Here is an 18,930-nt window from a genome sequence, read left to right as displayed (position 1 = left end):
AAAAACTCTCCAGCTAGTGGGCACAGAGGGAACCTACCTCATCATAATAAAGGCTATATATGACCAACCCACAGCAAACATCATTCTCAATGCTGAAAAACTGAAAGCATTTCCTCTAAGATCAGGAACAAGACAAGGATGTCCACTTTAACCACTATTATTCAACATAGTTTTGGAAGTCCTAGCCACAGCAATCAGAGAAGAAAAAGAAATAAAAGGAATACAAACTGGAAAAGAAGAAGTAAAACTGTTACTGTTTGCAGATGACATGATACTATACATAGAGAATCCTAAAGATGCCACCAGAAAACTACTAGAGCTAATCAATGAATTTGGTAAAGTTGCAGGATACAAAATTAATGCACAGAAATCTCTTGCATTTCTATACACTAATGATGAAAAATCTGAAAGAGAAGTTAAGGAAACCCTCCCATTTACCACTGCAACAAAAAGAATAAAATACCTAGGAATAAACCTACCTAGGGAGACAAAAGACCTGTATGAAGAAAACTATAAGACACTGATGAAAGAAATTAAAGATGATACAAACAGATGGAAAGATATATCATGTTCTTGGATTGGAAGAATCAGTATAGTGAAAATGAGTATATTACCCAAAGCAATCTACAGATTCAACGCAATCCCTGTCAAATTACCAAAGGCATTTTTTACAGAACTAGAACAAAAAATCTTAAAATTGGGCTTCCCTGGTGGCGCAGTGGTTGAGAGTCCGCCTGCCGATGCAGGGGACATGGGTTCGTGCTCCCGTCCGGGAAGATCCCACATGCCGCGGAGCAGCTGGGCCCGTGAGCCATGGCCGCTGAGCCTGTGCGTCTGGAGCCTGTGCTCCACAACGGGAGAGGCCACAACAGTGAGAGGCCCGCGTACCACCAAAAAAAAAAAAAAAAAAAAAATCTTAAAATTTATATGGAGACACAAAAGACCCCGTATAGCCAAAGCAGTCTTGAGGGAAAAAAACGGAGCTGGAGGAATCAGACTCCCTGACTTCAGACTATACTACAAAGCTACAATAATCAAGACAATATGGTACTGGCACAAAAACAGAAACATAGATCAATGGAACAAGATAGAAAGCCCAGAGATAAACCCACGCACCTATGGTCAACTAATCTATGACAAAGGAGGCAAGGATATACAATGGAGAAAAGACAGCTTCTTCAATAAGTGTTGCTGGGAAAACTGGACAGCTACATGTAAAAGAATAAAATTAGAACAGTCCGTAACACCATACACAAAAATAAACTCAAAATGGATTAGAGGGCCTCCCTGGTGGCGCAGTGGTTGAGAGTCCGCCTGCCGATGCAGGGGATACGGGTTCGTGCCCCGGTCTGGGAGGATCCCATATGCCGCGGAGCGGCTGGGCCCGTGAGCCATGGCCGCTGGGCCTGCGCATCCAGAGCCTGTGCTCCGCAACGGGAGAGGCCACAACAGTGAGAGGCCCACATATCGCAAAAAAAAAAAAAAAAAAAAAAAGAAAAAAAAAAAATGGATTAGAGACCTAAGTGTAAGACTGGACACTATAAAACTCTTAGAGGAAAACATGGGAAGAACACTGTTTGACATAAATCACAGCAAGATCTTTTTTGACTCATCTCCTAGAGTAATGGAACTGCAAAGAAAAATAAACAAATGGGACCTAATGAAACTTAAAAGCTTTTGCAAAGCAAAGGAAACTACAAACAAGATGAAAAGACAACCCTAAGAATGGGAGAAAATATTTGCAAACGAATCAATGGACAAAGGATTAATCTCCAAAATACATAAACAGCTCATGTAGCTCAATATTAAAAAAACCAAACAACCCAATCAAAAAATGGACAGAAGGCCTAAATAGACATTTCTCAAAAGAAGATATACAGATGGCCACGAAGCACATAAAAAGCTGCTCAACATCACTAATTGTTAGAGAAATGCAACTCAAAACTACAATAATGTATCACCTCACACCAGTTAGAATGGCCATCATCAGAAAATCTACAAACAACAAATGTTGGAGAGGGTGTGGAGAAAAGGGAACCCTCTTGCACTGTTGGTGGGAATGTAAATTGATACAGCCACTGTGGAGAACAGTATGAAGGTTCCGTAGAAAACTAAAAATAGAACTACCATATGACCCAGCAATCCCACTACCAGGCATACACCCAGAGAAAACCATAATTCAAAAAGACACATGCACCCCAATGTTCAGTGCAGCACTATTTACAAGAGCCAGGTCATGGAAGCAACCTAAATGCCCATCGACAGACGAATGGATAAAGATGTGGTACATATATACAATGGAATATTACTCGGCCATAAAAAGGAACGAAATTGGGTCATTTGTTGAGACCCGGATGGATCTAGAGACTGTCATACAGAGTGAAGTAAGTCAGAAAGAGAAAAACATATATCATATATTAACGGATATATGTGGAACCTAGAAAAATGGTACAGATGAACCGGTTTGCAGGGCAGAAGTTGAGACACAGATGTAGAGAACAAATGTATGGACACCAAGGGGGGAAGTGGTAGGGGTGTGGGGGTTGTGGTGTGATGAATTGGGAGATTGGGATTGACATGTATACACTGATGTGTATAAAACTGATGACTAATAAGAGCCTGCTGTATAAAAAATAAAATAAAATAAAATTTAAAAATTAAAAAAAAATCCTCCATATGATTCTAACATGCAGCCCAGGTTGAGAGTCATACCTTCTAAGCTAGTTGTCTGACACTGAAGTTATAATTTCCTGGAGCAGTACTTCTCAAACTTTCATGTGCATACCGATTACCTGGGATCTTGTTAAAATGCAGACTCTGACTTAGTAGCTCTGGAGTGGGACCCAAGAATCTGTACTTCTCCAAGCTCTCTGCTGCTGTTGCTGCTGCTGGATCTGCTGGCTCATGGACCATGCTTTGCATACCAAGGTCCTGGCGTTCTTGACAGGAAAGACAGGGGGAAGTTGCAAGCTTGATGAGCTAACTTATTGATCTGGCTGCAATGAAAGGAGAGACTAGAAGAGAGCCTGACAATTTTGTTCATAATTCAGTGACCCTACCCTGGGGTACATTCTCCTACCTCTGTCCTGGAATCTGACCTAAACAGATTAGTAACTTTTCTTAAAGCGAGGTGGGGTAGGGAGGAGAATGGTATAGGAACATCTTTTCCCAACAATGTTTGCAGTGATAAGAGGGGCAATATGAGGTTCATCTCTGCCTCTTTACTCTTCTTCCCTTTTCTAATCAATACATGGCCAACTTCTGTGTTCTTTCTCTAGCATATCCTCCACTTTCTTCTTCTCTTCATTTCTGCTGTAACTATTGCATTTTGGTATCTCATCATCTAAGTTGTATGTTTGCCTCTAGTTTCTCCCTTGCCAAGATTGTCTGCAGGCTGCTGTTAGGTTAATCTTCTTAGGAGATGATTCTGGTCATTCACATAATCTTATATAAAATAAATTTGAAATTCCTTAGCCTGTCCTATAAGCCCAGCTCACTGTGTACCCAAATGGGCTAGGTCCCAATCCCTGCAGACTTGCCATTTTCTGAATACATTATACATGATTCCATTCATCCATCCATTAATTCATTTGTGCATTCATTCATTCAAGGAACATGACAACAGACATGCAGACAAAGAGTTGCGACATACTGTGATATTATCTGAGAGCATCAGGGAAGGCTGCATAGAGGTGGTGATATTTGAGCTTGAGTCTTCCAGGAGAATCGTTTTTCAGGTAGCTAAATTAAGTTTGAGTCCAAGAGACAGCAAACACAAGCTTAGAGAGGCATGAAACAGAGGACATGTTGTTCAAAAGGTACAAACGGTCTTCGTGTAGTGTTTGTTAGGAAGCTAGGTTAGGTAGGATAATATAGCGAGTGGACTAAGGCTGAGAAACTATGGAGCCATGAGATGCATTTTAGGCAGCAGGGAATTTGGAAGGATTTTATTCTAACACAGCAACATTGAGATGTGCATTTGTCCCCCTTTGACATTTGCCTCTGTTGTTCTCTCTCTCTCTCTCTGGAATATTCTTTCTCCTCTGTTTTCCTGATGAGGGTCTACTCACTTGTGCTTTAGCTGAAATAACTTCTCCCTGCTCAATAGAATCAATTTTTCTTTCTGTACTTTGGACTCAAGTTATTTAGGTGACATGTGTGTCTTTGCCTAGATTTTAAGATATTTATACAGCAAATATTATGCTTTATTAATCTTTGAATCTCTTTACTCTTTAACACCTAGGCTTTCTCCTGGTACATGCTACCTGTTCAATAAACAGTTGCTGCATTAAAGAGGATAGAAAAAGCCATGCCATCAATTACAGCTTAAGAATTCACCCTCTCCACTCGTTATATTTGACTTGAGTGTTGACCAAAGGGTATTTACTAACAAAACCATGTATTCAGTCTAGTGCTGTCTCCACAGAGACTTTGCTGCAGAGCAAAGGGTTGGGAGTTAAAAGGCCTCTTGCATCACAGCCAAACTGATGGCTCAATTTCTCCTGTCAGGGTTTCAAGTCCAGATGCTGGGTACCACCAAAAAGCACAGCTGGATCTTCTTATGCCAGCTGGAAAGGAATGAACAAAAGGATAGAAACAGCACCCACCATTTCACCTGCCTTTGTTACTAGCTCTTTGGAAACAACAGCTGTCTACCAGGCCATTCTCAATGCCAAGTGGGCATGGCATAATAATGGTAGTTATCATTTCTAGTGCACGTACCACAATTCAGACACTGTGATAAGCATGTCCTGTAAGTTTGCATGTAATATTTACAACAAACCTGCAAGGTAGACATTCGCATTCCCTTTTCATAGATGGGGAGACTGAGGCAGTGAGTGGTTAAATAACATGCCCAAACTTGTTCAAATGGTACCGGTGAGTGTTGGAACTGGGAATTAAGCTTAGGCTGTCTGACTCCAAAGCCCAGGTCTTTAACCATTCTGTCATATTGTCTCAAGGAATTAAAAAGGATGTTCTGAGAGTCAGGGAATGTGCTAGCAGGTGCAGGGAGGGCATGAAGAACTTCATGCCAACCAGGGGCCTTTAAATCTACACCCCCATTGTCATCAACTCCCATCGATGCAATAGCAGTGGGACACACAGGAGCATTTGAGCATGTTCCTATTGATTGGAAGTGAATAATTATTACCTTTTCTATATTGCGGATTCACTACCAGAAAGTAACAGCAGAAATGCTAAACAAGATTAATGGCCATGTTTCTTTATGTTTAATGCAAACTATTGATTTTAAAGTGGTGTAAGGTATGGCAGTTTATTACAATAAAACAATAAAATAGACTATATGAAATAATTGAGAATAATCTTTTCCCTTTTTTTTGCTGAGGCTATGGGACATAATGTGCCGTGCATGTGAAGGCATTTATGGAGAACTCTATCCAGCGACGGCAGTTTAAGCACTCTATAAAGAAGCACTTTGGAACCAGAGTATTATAAATAATCGGCAATAAAGCTGGTAAATGCGCCTTTAATTTGATTCCATTATGCCACAGGATCGCAAGGACCAAGGAGGCCCAGCATCAGAAACACTAACTGCTGAGCAGAACACTAAGTACATTAGATAGCCTCAAGGTGGCCTTCCCACCAGGGAATTTTCAGGTAAGAGCTGACCACTGGCGTCTGGATGTGGGGTAATACGTTACATGTGAACCGATGCATCTGCGGTCAATGACCCCCCACTCCCATCACAAGAGTCCAGTCTCCTAACAGTCTTCCTCACCAGGCTTTGTTTCTCCTCTACTTTCATTCACTTTATCCATTTCTAGAGCTAACAGTCGACACCCTCAGAAGCAATTTCTCTCTGGACTCATTCATTCTGCTGATTAGGGCCTTAGAGGCTGTCAAAAGAATGTATGACTTCATCGCCAGAAACAGACCATAAAGGATGAAGGAGGGGACAGGCCAACTGTACATGTTATGTTAATCAGGCCACACCTGGAGTAGTGAATGCAGGTCTACACCAAACTCCAAAAGCAGATTAACGCTGGACACACTGAGGAGAGAGAAGGATGAGGAGGTGATGAAGGTAAAATCATGGCAAATGAAGCGTGTGGCTGGACCTGTGTTTGTTGAAACTAAAGGAGACTCAGGCAAATGTAAGAATTGTTGGCTAATATTTAAAAGGCTGACATATGAAGGAAGATTTAGGCTTGTTTTGTGAAGTCCTAGAAGAGAGAAATCTGGTGTCAGCCAGACATGGGCTTGGGTCCTATCTGTCTGCTTATAGCTGTGCAAACCTATGCAAGTGAGTGAATCTTGCTGGGGCTCAATTCGTTTGTCTGTACAATAGAGATAATACTAATACTTACCCCACAGGGTTTAGGGGTGAATCAAGTGAGACAAAACAGAGCAAGTGCTTAGCACAGTGCTTGGTACAAAGCAAGAACTCAACAAACACTAGCTTAAAAAAATAAGCACCGACAATAACAAAAGGAAAACTGCAAGGCCAATGGCACCTTTCTTTGAGGAGTTGGAACAGACATAGTTGACGCTGAAATTGGGGTCAAGAGGGTTTGAACTAGCTCCATAAAACTAGCCAAAGCATCTGGGAGATCCAATTTGAGTTTGGAGTGGGAAAGTCGGACAACTCTTTTCCTTTAAAAGTATAGTGGGTTAGCTTTTCCTCAGCTGCAGCTAAGGTGTTCTGTCCTTCCGAGGAAGCTAAGGCCACTCACTTGGGGTGAGTCCCTCACTTCCTCCGGTGACCGGCACCGCGCCCGGCAGCCCCTGCCTAGCACTCGCCCACACCATGGCCTCCGTCTCGGAGCTCGCCTGTATCTACTTGGCCCTCATCCTGCATGACGATGAGGTGACGGTCACGGAGGATAAGATCAATGCTCTCATTAAAGCAGCCAATGTAAATGTTGAACCTTTCTGGCCAGGCTTGTTTGCAAAGGCTTTGGCCACTGTCAACATCAGGAGCCTCATCTGCAACGTGGGGGCAGGTGGACCTGGCCCAGCAGCTGGTGCTACACCAGCAGGAGGTCCTGCCCCCTCCACCACTGCTGCCCCAGCTGAGGAGAAGAAAGTGGAAGCAAAGAAAGAAGAATCCGAAGAGTCTGATGATGACACGGACTTTGCTCTTTTTGACTAAACCTCTTTAGTAACATGTTCAATGAAAGGCTGAGCTCAAAAAAAAATTATAGTGGATTAAAAAATGAAAGCCAAATTTAGTCCAATTTTAGATGCAAGCATGGGGCCAGAGGCAAAGCCAAGAGGAGGGATAAACAAGGGAATGGGGAGAAAGTGAGTAGAAAGGGTAGAGACGAGAGGTGACAACTGGTTCTTAAAACTTTCATGAGTTGTCTGTGGCTCACTTTGGTGGCCTCTGATTACGTAGTGAGTAGGATGGTTGGCTTTTAATAGTCTTAAGCTTAGAGTGGGTACCAAAAGACAGATTCCAAGTGGGTATGAGGAAGACATTCCTAATTGGGAGGCAGTATACTATAATAGGTTATGGCAGGAAGTAGCATGCTAGTTAAGAGCACAGGCTCTGGAGCCAGACTGCCCAGATTCTAGTCCTGACCACTCCAGTAAGACCTGCCTAACCTCTCTTTGCCTCCACTTCCTCATCTGAGAAACAGGTATGATAATGAAATCTACCTCTTTAGTTTATAAGGATTTAATGAAAATGATGCATATAATGATAGTAATGATGGTATGGGTTTCCACACATGAGTCTAGGGTCAGCAGCTGAAAGCAGAAGGGCTTTGATTAATTTCACCACCCATATTTCTGAGCAGCAAGCCATGCCCATTTCCCTGGCGTGAGAGCCTACTGTTTATTCCACTACCCACGGCAGAAAGGACATTGATTAAAATAAATTTTTGCTTTAACAAAAAAAATGCCAGGGACATGTGGGGCTAGGGTTCAATTACAAGAACGTGCTTCAAAGAGCAATTTGGAGGAAGCGGTCCCTTCCCAGCCAGGATATATATATATATATATGTATACACACACACACACACACACACACACACACACACTGATCACAATGGAAGCTGAAATTATTGAGGGCAGTTTTAACCCCTGATCCTGGCAGAGCTTTGTATCATCTCTTTCTAGACTCTCATCCTCTTCCAAAACTCATGGAGGTATTGAAAGTGGGACTGGGAGTTGTTGTATTCTTTGCAGACTGGGTCCTTTCTCTTTCTTTCTATCAAGGAAAACCTATTAGATCCCATATCCTCTAGGGTCATCCAAGAGATCTTCCCATACCCCTCCTTGCTGTTCGACTTCTCTGAAGTCCTTTAATTTTATGGAACACAAACCCAGGAGTCCGGTCAGACCACTAGAGTTTGTTGTTTTGCCAAGGTGCAAACCTGTACCTTGACCTTGTCTCCGAATCCTCATGTCCCAACCCCACTCATCACTCACAAAAAGTCCTCCAACTTAAAACTGAGTGTAAACACTGTTTGAGCCGGAACCCTTCTGCTTGGTCTCTCCTAACCACTAGCACCAGTTACCTTGGGTATGTAACTTTTTCTCCCTGAACCACAATTTTCATTTATTCAGGGATGGTAGGGTTTCATTGAGCAGATTATGAGCATGTGTGGAAGACAGTGTCTGTTGTCTAAACAACAGCTACCTCCCCTTAATCCATTTAACAGAACCCCAGCACCAAGCTCTAGGTGATGGAACATGGTCGATCTAAGTGAATAATTTCATATCCACCCTTTACTCTCTCGGCCTACCCCCTGCAGGTAAAGAAGGCTCCTCATGCAGATATGGCCAAGGAGACACAAGGGGAAGTCAGCCAGAGTGTGGTTCTAGGAAAACTCTAGTTTTCCTGATGAAAATGACCTGAGGCTCATCTTTCTTCCCTTCTTCCTGCACTGAAGGCTGACTTGCAGGCCCTGGTATTATTACTAAGCCTCTGAACAATGCCAGCTGACACCTACCTTGACACTCATAATATGAGAAACATAAGCCTCTGTTTATTTAAGCTATTCCTAGTTAGGATTTTAATTATTTGCAGCCAAAAACATCCCTAACTGATACTGGGAGGGGGGTAGAATTTTAGGCTGAGGAAACTAGTTAAGCAGAAATGAAGAGATATGAAAGTGGTTAGTGTATAAGGGGAAGAGAGGATGCTATGGGATAGTGTTAGGGAATGGATGGGCAAGATGGAGATGAAACATAGTGGGAGGCTGGGTCAATTTAGAAGACTGAACAACAGGTGTTCTCAATACTGGCTTGCACATTGGAATCACCTGGAGAGCTTTATAAACTGATGCATGCTCAGGCTCCTCCCTATGAGATTCAAAATGAATTGATTTTGGGTAAGGACAGGGCATCCGCAGTTTAAAAAATCTCCCAAGCATTGAACATCAGGGCTGAGGACTACCACCTTATAAGGTATTACATGGCCAGGTCCCTAGCTTCCTGTCCACCTTCACTTCTCTCCCTTGAGCAGTAGGCTCTCAACACACTGCCCTTCTTGACATCATAGGGTTTCTCACCTCCTACTCATGCTCCAAGCTTTACCCAGACTGTCACTCCTTCAGACTCCAGAGACCTCCCCCAGCCTCCTCATACCAACCTAAGTGGGATGTCCTCTCTTATTCTCTTATAGTAGTGTTTATTTCTTAACTAGATAGTCCAAAGCTATATATTTATTTTTGTGCTCTTTATTTACTTATTTATTTCTCTACTGTGAGAGCAAATGCCGTTGCCCATTTTAATCACTGCTATATCTCCCAATACCTTGTACAATATGCCTGCCATATACTGGGTACTAAATAACTATTTGTAAAGTGAATTAATAAAATAAAGGTTCTATGTGTCAGACTCAGTTGTATAATGGCAATTTCTGCAGTCACTGGAGGGAAATAGTCACATTAGTGCTTTATCAAAGGGCTCCAGTGTGCCTGTGGAGGGAAAGACTGGAGCAAAACGGGGAAGGGACACTAGTCAGAAGATTATTTCAGCATCATAGGAAAGAGATGGGAACAGCAGACACATTCAGCCGTATGTACCCAGCTCTGTGCCTGACAACAAACAACCCAAGAATATCTGGAAAGTGAAGGAATGGAGGGCTGAATGAGTACTGATGGAAGAGAGTTTTTATACAGAGCAGAATTTAATAGAGCAAGAGCTCTCTGCATTTTCAAAGAGAGGAAAGGATGCAGAAAGTGTGCACAAGGGTGTGATAGATTAATTGTGTCAAATTCACTGCACCTTTTGCAGACATTAAGAATTTTATGAGAGTCCTCAGCTAGTGCATGTAGTGGAGGACAGCAGGTTAAGGCAGCTTGTGGCATTTTGTTTTCTTTCTTTGTTAGTAAAGGGAGAATTTAAATGAGTGTAACCTTTGATAATCTGGCAATTGTAAAAATCAACCTACCAAAGTTCAGGCAGTGTCAGATGCAGAGACACCCTTTCCAAACAGCTCATCTTCCCAGACCTTTCTCTGTCAAATGTCAAAGCCCAAATGAGTTTGTTTGGAAGGCAAATTACGCGTTGCAAGCTGTCATTTTCCGTAGTGGGTGACTTCTATTTTGAATAATTAAATAATACAACAACAAAAATACTCTGGTCTTCAAGTCTAAACATAAGGGTACATATATATAAAACTGTCCTCCTAGTCCCTGGACATTAGAGGGTTCAGGTCTTGAATCAAACATCAATAGTAATCTACCCAGAATTAATCATTACTTAAGGACTGCAATCTGTTTGATGTAAAGGCTGAGTTGTGAGCACAATTTTAATGGGACAATAGAAGAGAGAAATTTTTTTTTTATTTCTGGAAGGGGAAGGGGAACAGGACAAGGTACTATGAAAGATTAAATTAATGCATAGAGCTTGGCCTGTGAAACCAAAGGGAAATGGTTTCTGAAAGGTGTAGCTGTCCTCATCCTCATCCTCATCCTCATTCTCATCCTTACCCTCCTCTTCTGTATCTGCACAATACAGCCCTCACATTTACATCACAGTTTAATATTCAGAAAGCACAAACTGAGTTGACCTGTTCTGCATGCAAGCAGAGAAGGTCTTACTACCATCCTTTAGCATATGAGGAAACTGAGGCTCAGAGAAATAAAGTGGTCCATTAGATAGCACAGCTGGTAAGGGAGGAAGTCCAGAGGGCAGTGTCAGGGATATCTCAAGTGTTCTGACATCTGCAAGACACTGTGTGGTAAGGAAGGCAGTAAAGAGTGTAGACTCAGAGAGAGTATTCATATGCCCAAACTCATCAAAATTTACAGTAAATATGTAAAGCATTGTATATTAGGTAGACCTCAATAAAGCTGGAAAAAAAGAACGAACTCTGTATCTGGATGTGTGGCCCTCAGCAACTCAAACTATATTGACTCCTCCCAACACTGCTTCCTGATTCAGGTGCTCAAATCTCTCACCTGGAACTCTCCAGCAGTCTGTTCACTGATCTCCCAGACCCCAGTCTGAAGCTCACTCTTATCCATCCACCACCGTACAATGAAACTAATCATTTTAAAATGTCTACTTGTCAAGATCAAATCATGCCATTTTGTAACTCCCCATCTTCCCATAATCAAATCCTAACCTCCCAAGCCCTACTCATAAAACCACCAAGATCTGGAACCATCTACTTTTGAACTTGGCTTCTCCCAAATTCTTTCAACTCCTGGAGCCTTAAGCTCTAGTTGTTCAATGGGTTAGAATGTGTAAAATGCTTAGAACAGGGTCTGGCACGCGGTAAGTACTATAAAAGTGTTAGCTACTATATTTCTATTACTTTTATTATTAGCATCCCTGTCTTATCAGCACCTGGATTTCCCAACAAGCATCATGTTCTCACCCTCCAGCATTTACACATGCCTCTCCTTCATCTGGTTAACTCTAGATCTGAAAAACTTAGCTCAGATGTTGCTCCCTTTGGAAAAGCTTTCTTGACTTCATCCAGAAGAAAGTGGTACACATAAAGTGCCCTGTGCTTCTCATATAGACATGCTTATCAGTTTGTATTGTAATTCTGTTTTTTTTTTTTCTGGCCCATGCTTCTTCCCTGGGCAACAAAGACTTGCAGTTTTCTCTATAACTGTACTTAGCATGGTGCTTGGCACAAAGTACATTCTCAGTATATGGTTGTTAATCAGTCAATGATGTGGCTGAGACCAAATGAGCGGCTCTAGGTGTCTATTTCTTGAAGTATTGTGTTTGGAGATCTAAATATACTGTAAGTGCCCTTCATTCTCTGTTCTTTTTTGAAAACATTAACTGTGGATAGGCTGGTTATTTATTCTCCTTAATTTTCAGCCACCATCTTCCACACCAGTTAGTAAGTATGTAATAAATGGCTGTGGCTCTGATCTTGTGGCTCCCTGTGAATGAGGGCTGTGGCTTGAGGAAGGGACTAAAATAGAGTAGCTCCAAAGAGTCCCCAAAGGGCCATTCCAGTTGATTAGGCTCTAAGTGTGAGGTGGAGCAACATGTGCAGCAGAGAAGGGAACTAGATTCTTCAGGACTGCAGCACACAGGCAGAAACACTCACACATGCACACACATGTGCACACTCTCACACACACACATTCACACCATACTTTAAAAGTCTTTGCCCAGCTTCTGCTTTCCAACATCTATTTCACAAATATTTTTGCAACCTATTCTGTGGACCAGCCCCTGGGTGAAGAACTAGTAGTGAGCAAAACAGGATGCTTACCCTCATGGAGTTTGCAATCCTGTAGGGAGACAAACTTGAAATAAGTAGTTGAGTCCAGAGATAAATGCTACGAGCTCATGATGATGATGAAGATGATGGTGATGATAAAATTAGTACTCATTTGTGTGTGCTTACTATAGAGGAGGCCCGGTACTAAGTGCATTATATGTATTTTCTTGTTTAATCGTGCTGATGATGGTATGAGATATATGTCACTATCCTGGTTAAAAAATGAAGAAACTGAGGCTCAGAGAAGTTATGTAACTTGATGAAGTTCAGCTGCGACTCTGAATTAAGTTTATTCTCTCCAAAAACCAAGCTGAGAGGAGACGGGAGTTGAAGGGAAAGAAAAGAGAATGCAGAGTAAAGGAATTAGGAAAAGTGAAGCACTTTTCTTCGGAAGGTAAGCAAGTTAGGAAATGCCAGGAAATCAGAGATGCCCTTAGATCCTGTGGGTAGATGTATGTCTGGGGCATCCATTACAATGGCTGTTACCAGACCAAATGTGGGTGAAAGGGAAACACAGCCATCCAAGAATCCAGCCACATAGAGAAAATGTCTGGGGTCAGGCATGCAAAGATGCCAGTGTTACCATGCCAACAGCAAAGGTACAGGGAGAGAGATGTACCAGCATTGGGGGCTGGTGATTATTGGGGTTGGCAGAAGAGTTACCATCATGGTCCAGGGCACTACTTAGAAAACCTACTCACCACGGGTAGGTTTTTGATTTACATATATATTGTTAAAATTCTGGGTTTTCATGGCAGCTCTTCCTAGGTTTTTTAGATGGAGAAATGTGTAGGGTCCAGAGACTTGTCCGGAGTCTGACAATGAGTTAGTGGCAGAAAAATGACTAGCAGCACAATCCATTTTGCTCTTTTCCTGTTCCTCTACAGGAGGAAGGGCTGCTTCTGCTCTGTTTTCTGGCCAGCATAGCCAAGAGTCTCCATGGCTACCTGCGGCTTGGCCCACAGTTATATTCTCTCCTGTTTCCTCTGTTTTAGGATTTTTCACTATGCCTGCCTGCTGGTCACACCTGCTCAGGCCGTACCTGAGCTCCTGGTCCCAGCAGTACTTCTTGGAGTGGGCCTCTGGCCAAAGCAAAAGCCAGCCCTGTACCAGAGGGACTGGCCTTTAGGGCCCTGACTGGCAGGCCCTGGACATTCTCCCTCCTTCTCTGTCCATCCTCCCCTACCTTCTTGGCAGACCAGAAAGTCCCTGGTGAGAGAATCCAGCTCTGGGCCAGTGTTGTTTTGCTAGGACAATACATTCTGAAATTATATCTTCCTTAAAATGTATATGATGGTCAAAGGTATAGAAATCAAACTATAAACTACTGTTGTAGAGGAGGGTTATTTTCCAAAATAGCTAGAAAATAAATAAAAATTCATATGTGTCTCTAATTTTAGAAAAAATCTTCTCCCACAATGTATTTTCAATATTTCATATATGCTCTTTGATTTTGATTTTCCTCCACAATTAAGTATTAAGCCAATTTTATTAAGGGCAATTAAAATCAGAAGTAATAAAACGATAAGAAGAACCACAAAACCACCAGGTATCATGTATTGAAGACTTGTGATATGATTGATATGTTGTTTAAATTTTCATGACAAATTCAGGATAAACAAGATATTGTTCTAAATTTGCAGATGAGACCACAGAGGCACCAACAGGCTGCAGAGTTCACCCCAAATCACACAATTTCTGAGAGGCAGAACTGGAATTTAAATCTAGATCAGCTAACTTCTGAGCCTGCTCTTCTCCATCATAATTTATGTCAGTATCAGCATTAGAGTGCATTAGAATTACCTGGATTGCTTGGTGACACACAGATTTCTGGGCCCAGTCCTAGAGTTTCTGATTCAGTAGGTCTGGAGTGGGGCTGGAGAATTTGTATTTCAAACAAGTTCCCAGGTGATGCTGATGCTGCTGGTCGGGAAACTCTATTTTGAAAAGCACTGCCTTACAGGTGTCTAAATAGCATCTTTCATGATTATGTAATTTAATCCTCACATAATGTATGATAAAGGAATTTTATTATAATCCCCATTTTGCAGAAGACAGAAAAAGCATTCTGTCGAAGGTCATCCAGCTAGTAAGTGATGGAGCCTACATTCAAAGCAGCTGTCATTCAGAGCACACACACATACTGGACGATTAGGCTGGAGCAATTTCTAGCTTTTCCTCGACTGTATTACACTTATTATATCTCTGCTTTTGCTACAAGTAGGGGCACTTGCATTTTTCCACTTTCCATTCACAATTACAAGACAGGAAGGACAAAATGCAGTAAAAAAGGCAATCCCTTGGACAAACAGACACTGCTATACAGAGAACGTGGCAAAACTGCCCACTCTGAACTGTTGGCTGGCATGTAGTGCTACTAGGTGGTAGCTCAAATCGTTGAATGATCAACAGATGCGCAGAACTCCAAATTCAGTTTTATATATTGTTGAGTAAAGTTAAAAAATGGTAATAGGTGATTGTTTCTAATTGGCTTCTCTGTCTTGGTCCTCCTAAGCCCTGGGCATCAGCCAGACCACCATGCTCTCTGTGTGAGAGACTTGGTTCACAGGGCTAGCACCCACAGTTTGCACAAATGAGGCCCAATGTGACAGCTCTCCCCAACCACAGACCCATTTCTACTATTGCACAAATCAACCAAACTCGGTGAAAGGAAACAAAAGTGGGGAAGGGCATTAAAAATTGCTAAGTGCTTACACTTGCTGTTGATCAGAAACTCTTAGCTGGTTGAAATTGATTAGGCAAAGCACATTTTTTTACACACAGGGAAGAAGGTAAGTCATTTTGAAATTATTCATTTTCGTTTTGTTGAAGAAGATTAGAGAAGAGGGAGTTTTATATTTTATTTTTTAAAGAATCAATTTTATTTATTTATTTATTTTTGGTTGTGTTGGGTCTTTGTTGCTGCACACGGGCTTCCTGAAGTTGTGATGAGTGGGGGCTACTCTTTGTTGTGGTGTGCGGGCTTCTCATTGCAGTGGCTTCTCTTGCTGTGGAGCACAGGTTTTAGGCACATGGGCTTCAGTAGTTGTGGCACACAAGCTCAGTAGTTGTGGCACACGGGCTTAGTTGCTCCGTGGCATGTGGGATCTTCCTGGACCAGGGATCAAACCTGGGTCCCCTGCATTGGCAGGTGGATTCTTAACCACTGCACCACCAGGGAAGTCCCGAGTTTTATATTTTAGTTTAGCCCTCTGTCTGGCCATGACAGAGAATCCTCCAATCTCTCGGGCTTGGATTAAATGAGATCAAATGAGATCATGCTTCGTAAACTGTAAAGTGTAATGCCAGAGGGTGAGATTATTATGATGAAAAATGGTGGAGTGAAATGGTCAATTTTATAGCTTTGAAGACAGATAAATTGAAGCTTAAACGCCAGTTATGCTAATAGCAGTGTAATTTTAGAATGAAAATTGACCTCTCTGAGCCTCCTTTTTCTTAACTATAAAATAGAAATTATAATCCTATTGCATGAATGTGATTGTGGGGTTGAATTGGGAAATAAAAGATGGTCAAAAAGGTATTATGACTGGATATTATTTGGGGTAATACTGGTTTGAGCTTTTTTTAAAGGCAAGAAAAAAAATAACCTTAGTTAAAATTCTAAATAATTTATAAATTAAGCAGCTGCCTAATGGTATCAAAAGTATGGTTTTAAGACATCCAAAAGATTTAAAGTTATGCCCAATAGGCCCTCTCAGTCAGACAAAGGACTTCTCAGAATCTTAAGAGCATTATTTTTTTTTTCCACAACAATGCGTGGTCAAAGTAAAGACAGGCATACAAAAAAAATTGTAGTTGTTGCTTCTAGAAAATGAATTGGACGTTTGATTCTATATTTCTACATTAATATGTAGAAAGCCCATAAAGCTTTCAAGGGAGTTGTATCAGGAATGGACCACCAGCTTTCATTAAAAGTGACTGAGGGCTTCCCTGGTGGCGTGGTGGTTGAGAGTCCGCCTGCCGATGCAGGGGACACGGGTTCGTGCCCCGGTCTGGGAAGATCCCACATGCTGCGGAGCGGCTGGGCCCGTGAGCCATGGCCGCTGAGCCTGCGCGTCCGGAGCCTGTGCTCCGCAACGGGAGAGGCCACAACAGTGAGAGGCCCGTGTACTGAAAAAAAAAAAAAAAAAAAAAAAAGTGACTGAGATTGCTCTTGTTTCTAAAAAGCTTCCAAGCCCTCAACTTCCTATAGGCCAGAAATAGGCTAAAAAATTTACTTAGCTGTAAACAAAGGCTGTTTCTTACAAAACAGCAAGAACATCTCAGACAGTAAAGTTAATATCCCATGGGGAGAGTCAAGAGCTAAATGAAGTAATAGACTTGTTCAACAGAGCACTGGAAGTCCTAGCCACAGCAATCAGACAAGAAAAATAAGTAAAAGGTATCTAAATTGGAAAGGAAGAAATAAAATTGTCACTGTTTGCAGATAACATAGTACTATATATAGAAATCCTAAAGATTCTACCAAAAAACTATTAGAATTAATAAACTATTAAGGTTGCAGGATACAAAAATAATATACAGAAATCTGTTGCAATTCTACATATTAACAATGTTCTACCAGGAAGAAAAATTAAGAAAATCCCATTTACAATTGCATCAGAAAGAATTAAATACCTAGGAATACATTTAATCAAGGAGGTGAAAAACTCTGAAAAATATAAGACACTGATGAAAGAAATTGAAGACAACACAAATAAATGGAAAGATATAACATGCTCATGGAGTAAAAGAATTAATATTGTTAAAATCTCCATACTACCCAAAGCAATATGCAGATTCAATGCAATTCCCATCAAAATACAAATAGCATTTTTCACAGGACTGCAACAAATAATCCTAGAACGTATATGGAACCACAAAAGACCCAGAAAGCCAAAGCAATCCTGAGAAAGCAGAATAAAGCTGAAGGTATCATGCTCCCTGGTTTCAAACTATACTACTGATACAAAGCTACTGTAATCAAAACAGCATGAGCTGCTTTGCTGTGCACCTGAAACTATCTCAACATTTTTAATCAGCTATACTCCAATATAAAAGAAAAAGTTAAAAATAAAAACAGTATGGTACTGGCACAAAAACAGACACGCAGATCAAGGGAACAGAATAGAAAGCCTAGAAATAAATCTGCACTTACATGGTCAATTAATCTAGGACAAAGGAAGCAAGAATATACAATGGGGAAAAGACTGCATCTTCAATAAATGGTGCTGGGAAAACTGACAGCTACATGCAAAATAATCAAACTGGACTACTTTCTCAAACCATATATGAAAATAAACTCAAAATGGATTACAGACAAATGTAAGACACCATAAAACTCCTAGATGAAAAGATAAGCTGTATGCTCTTTGACACAGATCTTTGCAATTTTGGGAGGGGGTCTGTCTCCTCAGGCAAGGGCAACAAATGCAAAAATAAACGGGACTACATCAAATTAAAAAGCTTTTGTACAGTGAAGGAAACCGCCAATGAAATGGAAAGGCAACCTTTTGAATGGGAGAAGGTATTTGCAAATTATATTTCCAGTAAAGTGTTAATATTTAAATTATATAAAGAAGCTAAACAACTCAATATCAAAAACCCCAAACAATCTAATTAAAAAAGGGACAGTGGACCTGAATAGACATTTCTCCAAAGAAGACACACAAATGGCCAACAGACACATGAAAAGATGCCCAACATTATTAATCATCCGGAAATGCAAATCAAAACAACAATAAGATATCACCTCACTCCTGTTAGAATAGGTATCCTCAAAAAGAAAAAAAATTTAAAATGTTGGCGAGGACGTGGAGAAAAGGGAACACTTGTACACTGTTGGTAGGAACACTTGTACACTGTTGGTAGCAATTTACAAATGTAAATTGCTGCATCTATTATGGAAAACAGTATGGAGGTTCCTCAAAAAACTAAAAAAAGAATTACCTTATGATCCAGCAGTTACACTCCTGGGTATATATCTGAAGAAAATGAAAATATTAATTCAAAAAGATACATGCACCCCCAGTGTTAACAGCAGCATTATTTACAACAGCCAAGACATGGAATCAACCTAAGTGCCCATTGATAGATAAGTGGATGAAGAAGATGTGCTAGATTGGTGCTTTGTGACCACCTGGAGGGGTGGGATAGGGAGGGTGGGAGGGAGGGAGATGCAAGAGGGAAGGGATATAGGAACAGATGTATATGTATAACTGATTCACTTTGTTATAAAGCAGAAACTAACACACCATTGT

General features: G+C 41.2%; 1 protein-coding gene across 2 annotated transcripts; it reads left to right on the top strand.

Annotated features, from left to right (window-relative positions):
• Positions 1 to 6,742: 6,742 nt before the first annotated feature.
• Positions 6,743 to 7,114, top strand: LOC132492285 (large ribosomal subunit protein P1-like). 2 transcript variants are annotated; one of them, XM_060101712.1, is made up of 2 exons: positions 6,770 to 6,840; positions 6,916 to 7,114. In XM_060101712.1, the coding sequence occupies exons 1-2, from the start codon at positions 6,770 to 6,772 to the stop codon at positions 7,112 to 7,114; spliced, it is 270 nt and encodes an 89-aa protein (XP_059957695.1). The 2 variants fall into 2 exon arrangements, with proteins under 2 accessions (XP_059957696.1, XP_059957695.1); XM_060101713.1 differs by having other exon boundaries at positions 6,743 to 7,114.
• Positions 7,115 to 18,930: the final 11,816 nt, after the last annotated feature.

The sequence above is a fragment of the Mesoplodon densirostris genome, chromosome 6, assembly GCF_025265405.1.
Source record: "Mesoplodon densirostris isolate mMesDen1 chromosome 6, mMesDen1 primary haplotype, whole genome shotgun sequence".
NCBI classification, from domain to species: Eukaryota; Metazoa; Chordata; class Mammalia; order Artiodactyla; family Ziphiidae; genus Mesoplodon; species Mesoplodon densirostris.
Note: the sequence above shows the minus strand (reverse complement) of the source record. Positions and strands in the feature narration are given on the sequence as shown.

Bases quoted from the DNA above. Each gene is read 5' to 3' on its own strand.
- LOC132492285 (XM_060101713.1), top strand. From the start codon at position 6,770: ATGGCCTCCGTCTCGGAGCTCGCCTGTATCTACTTGGCCCTCATCCTG.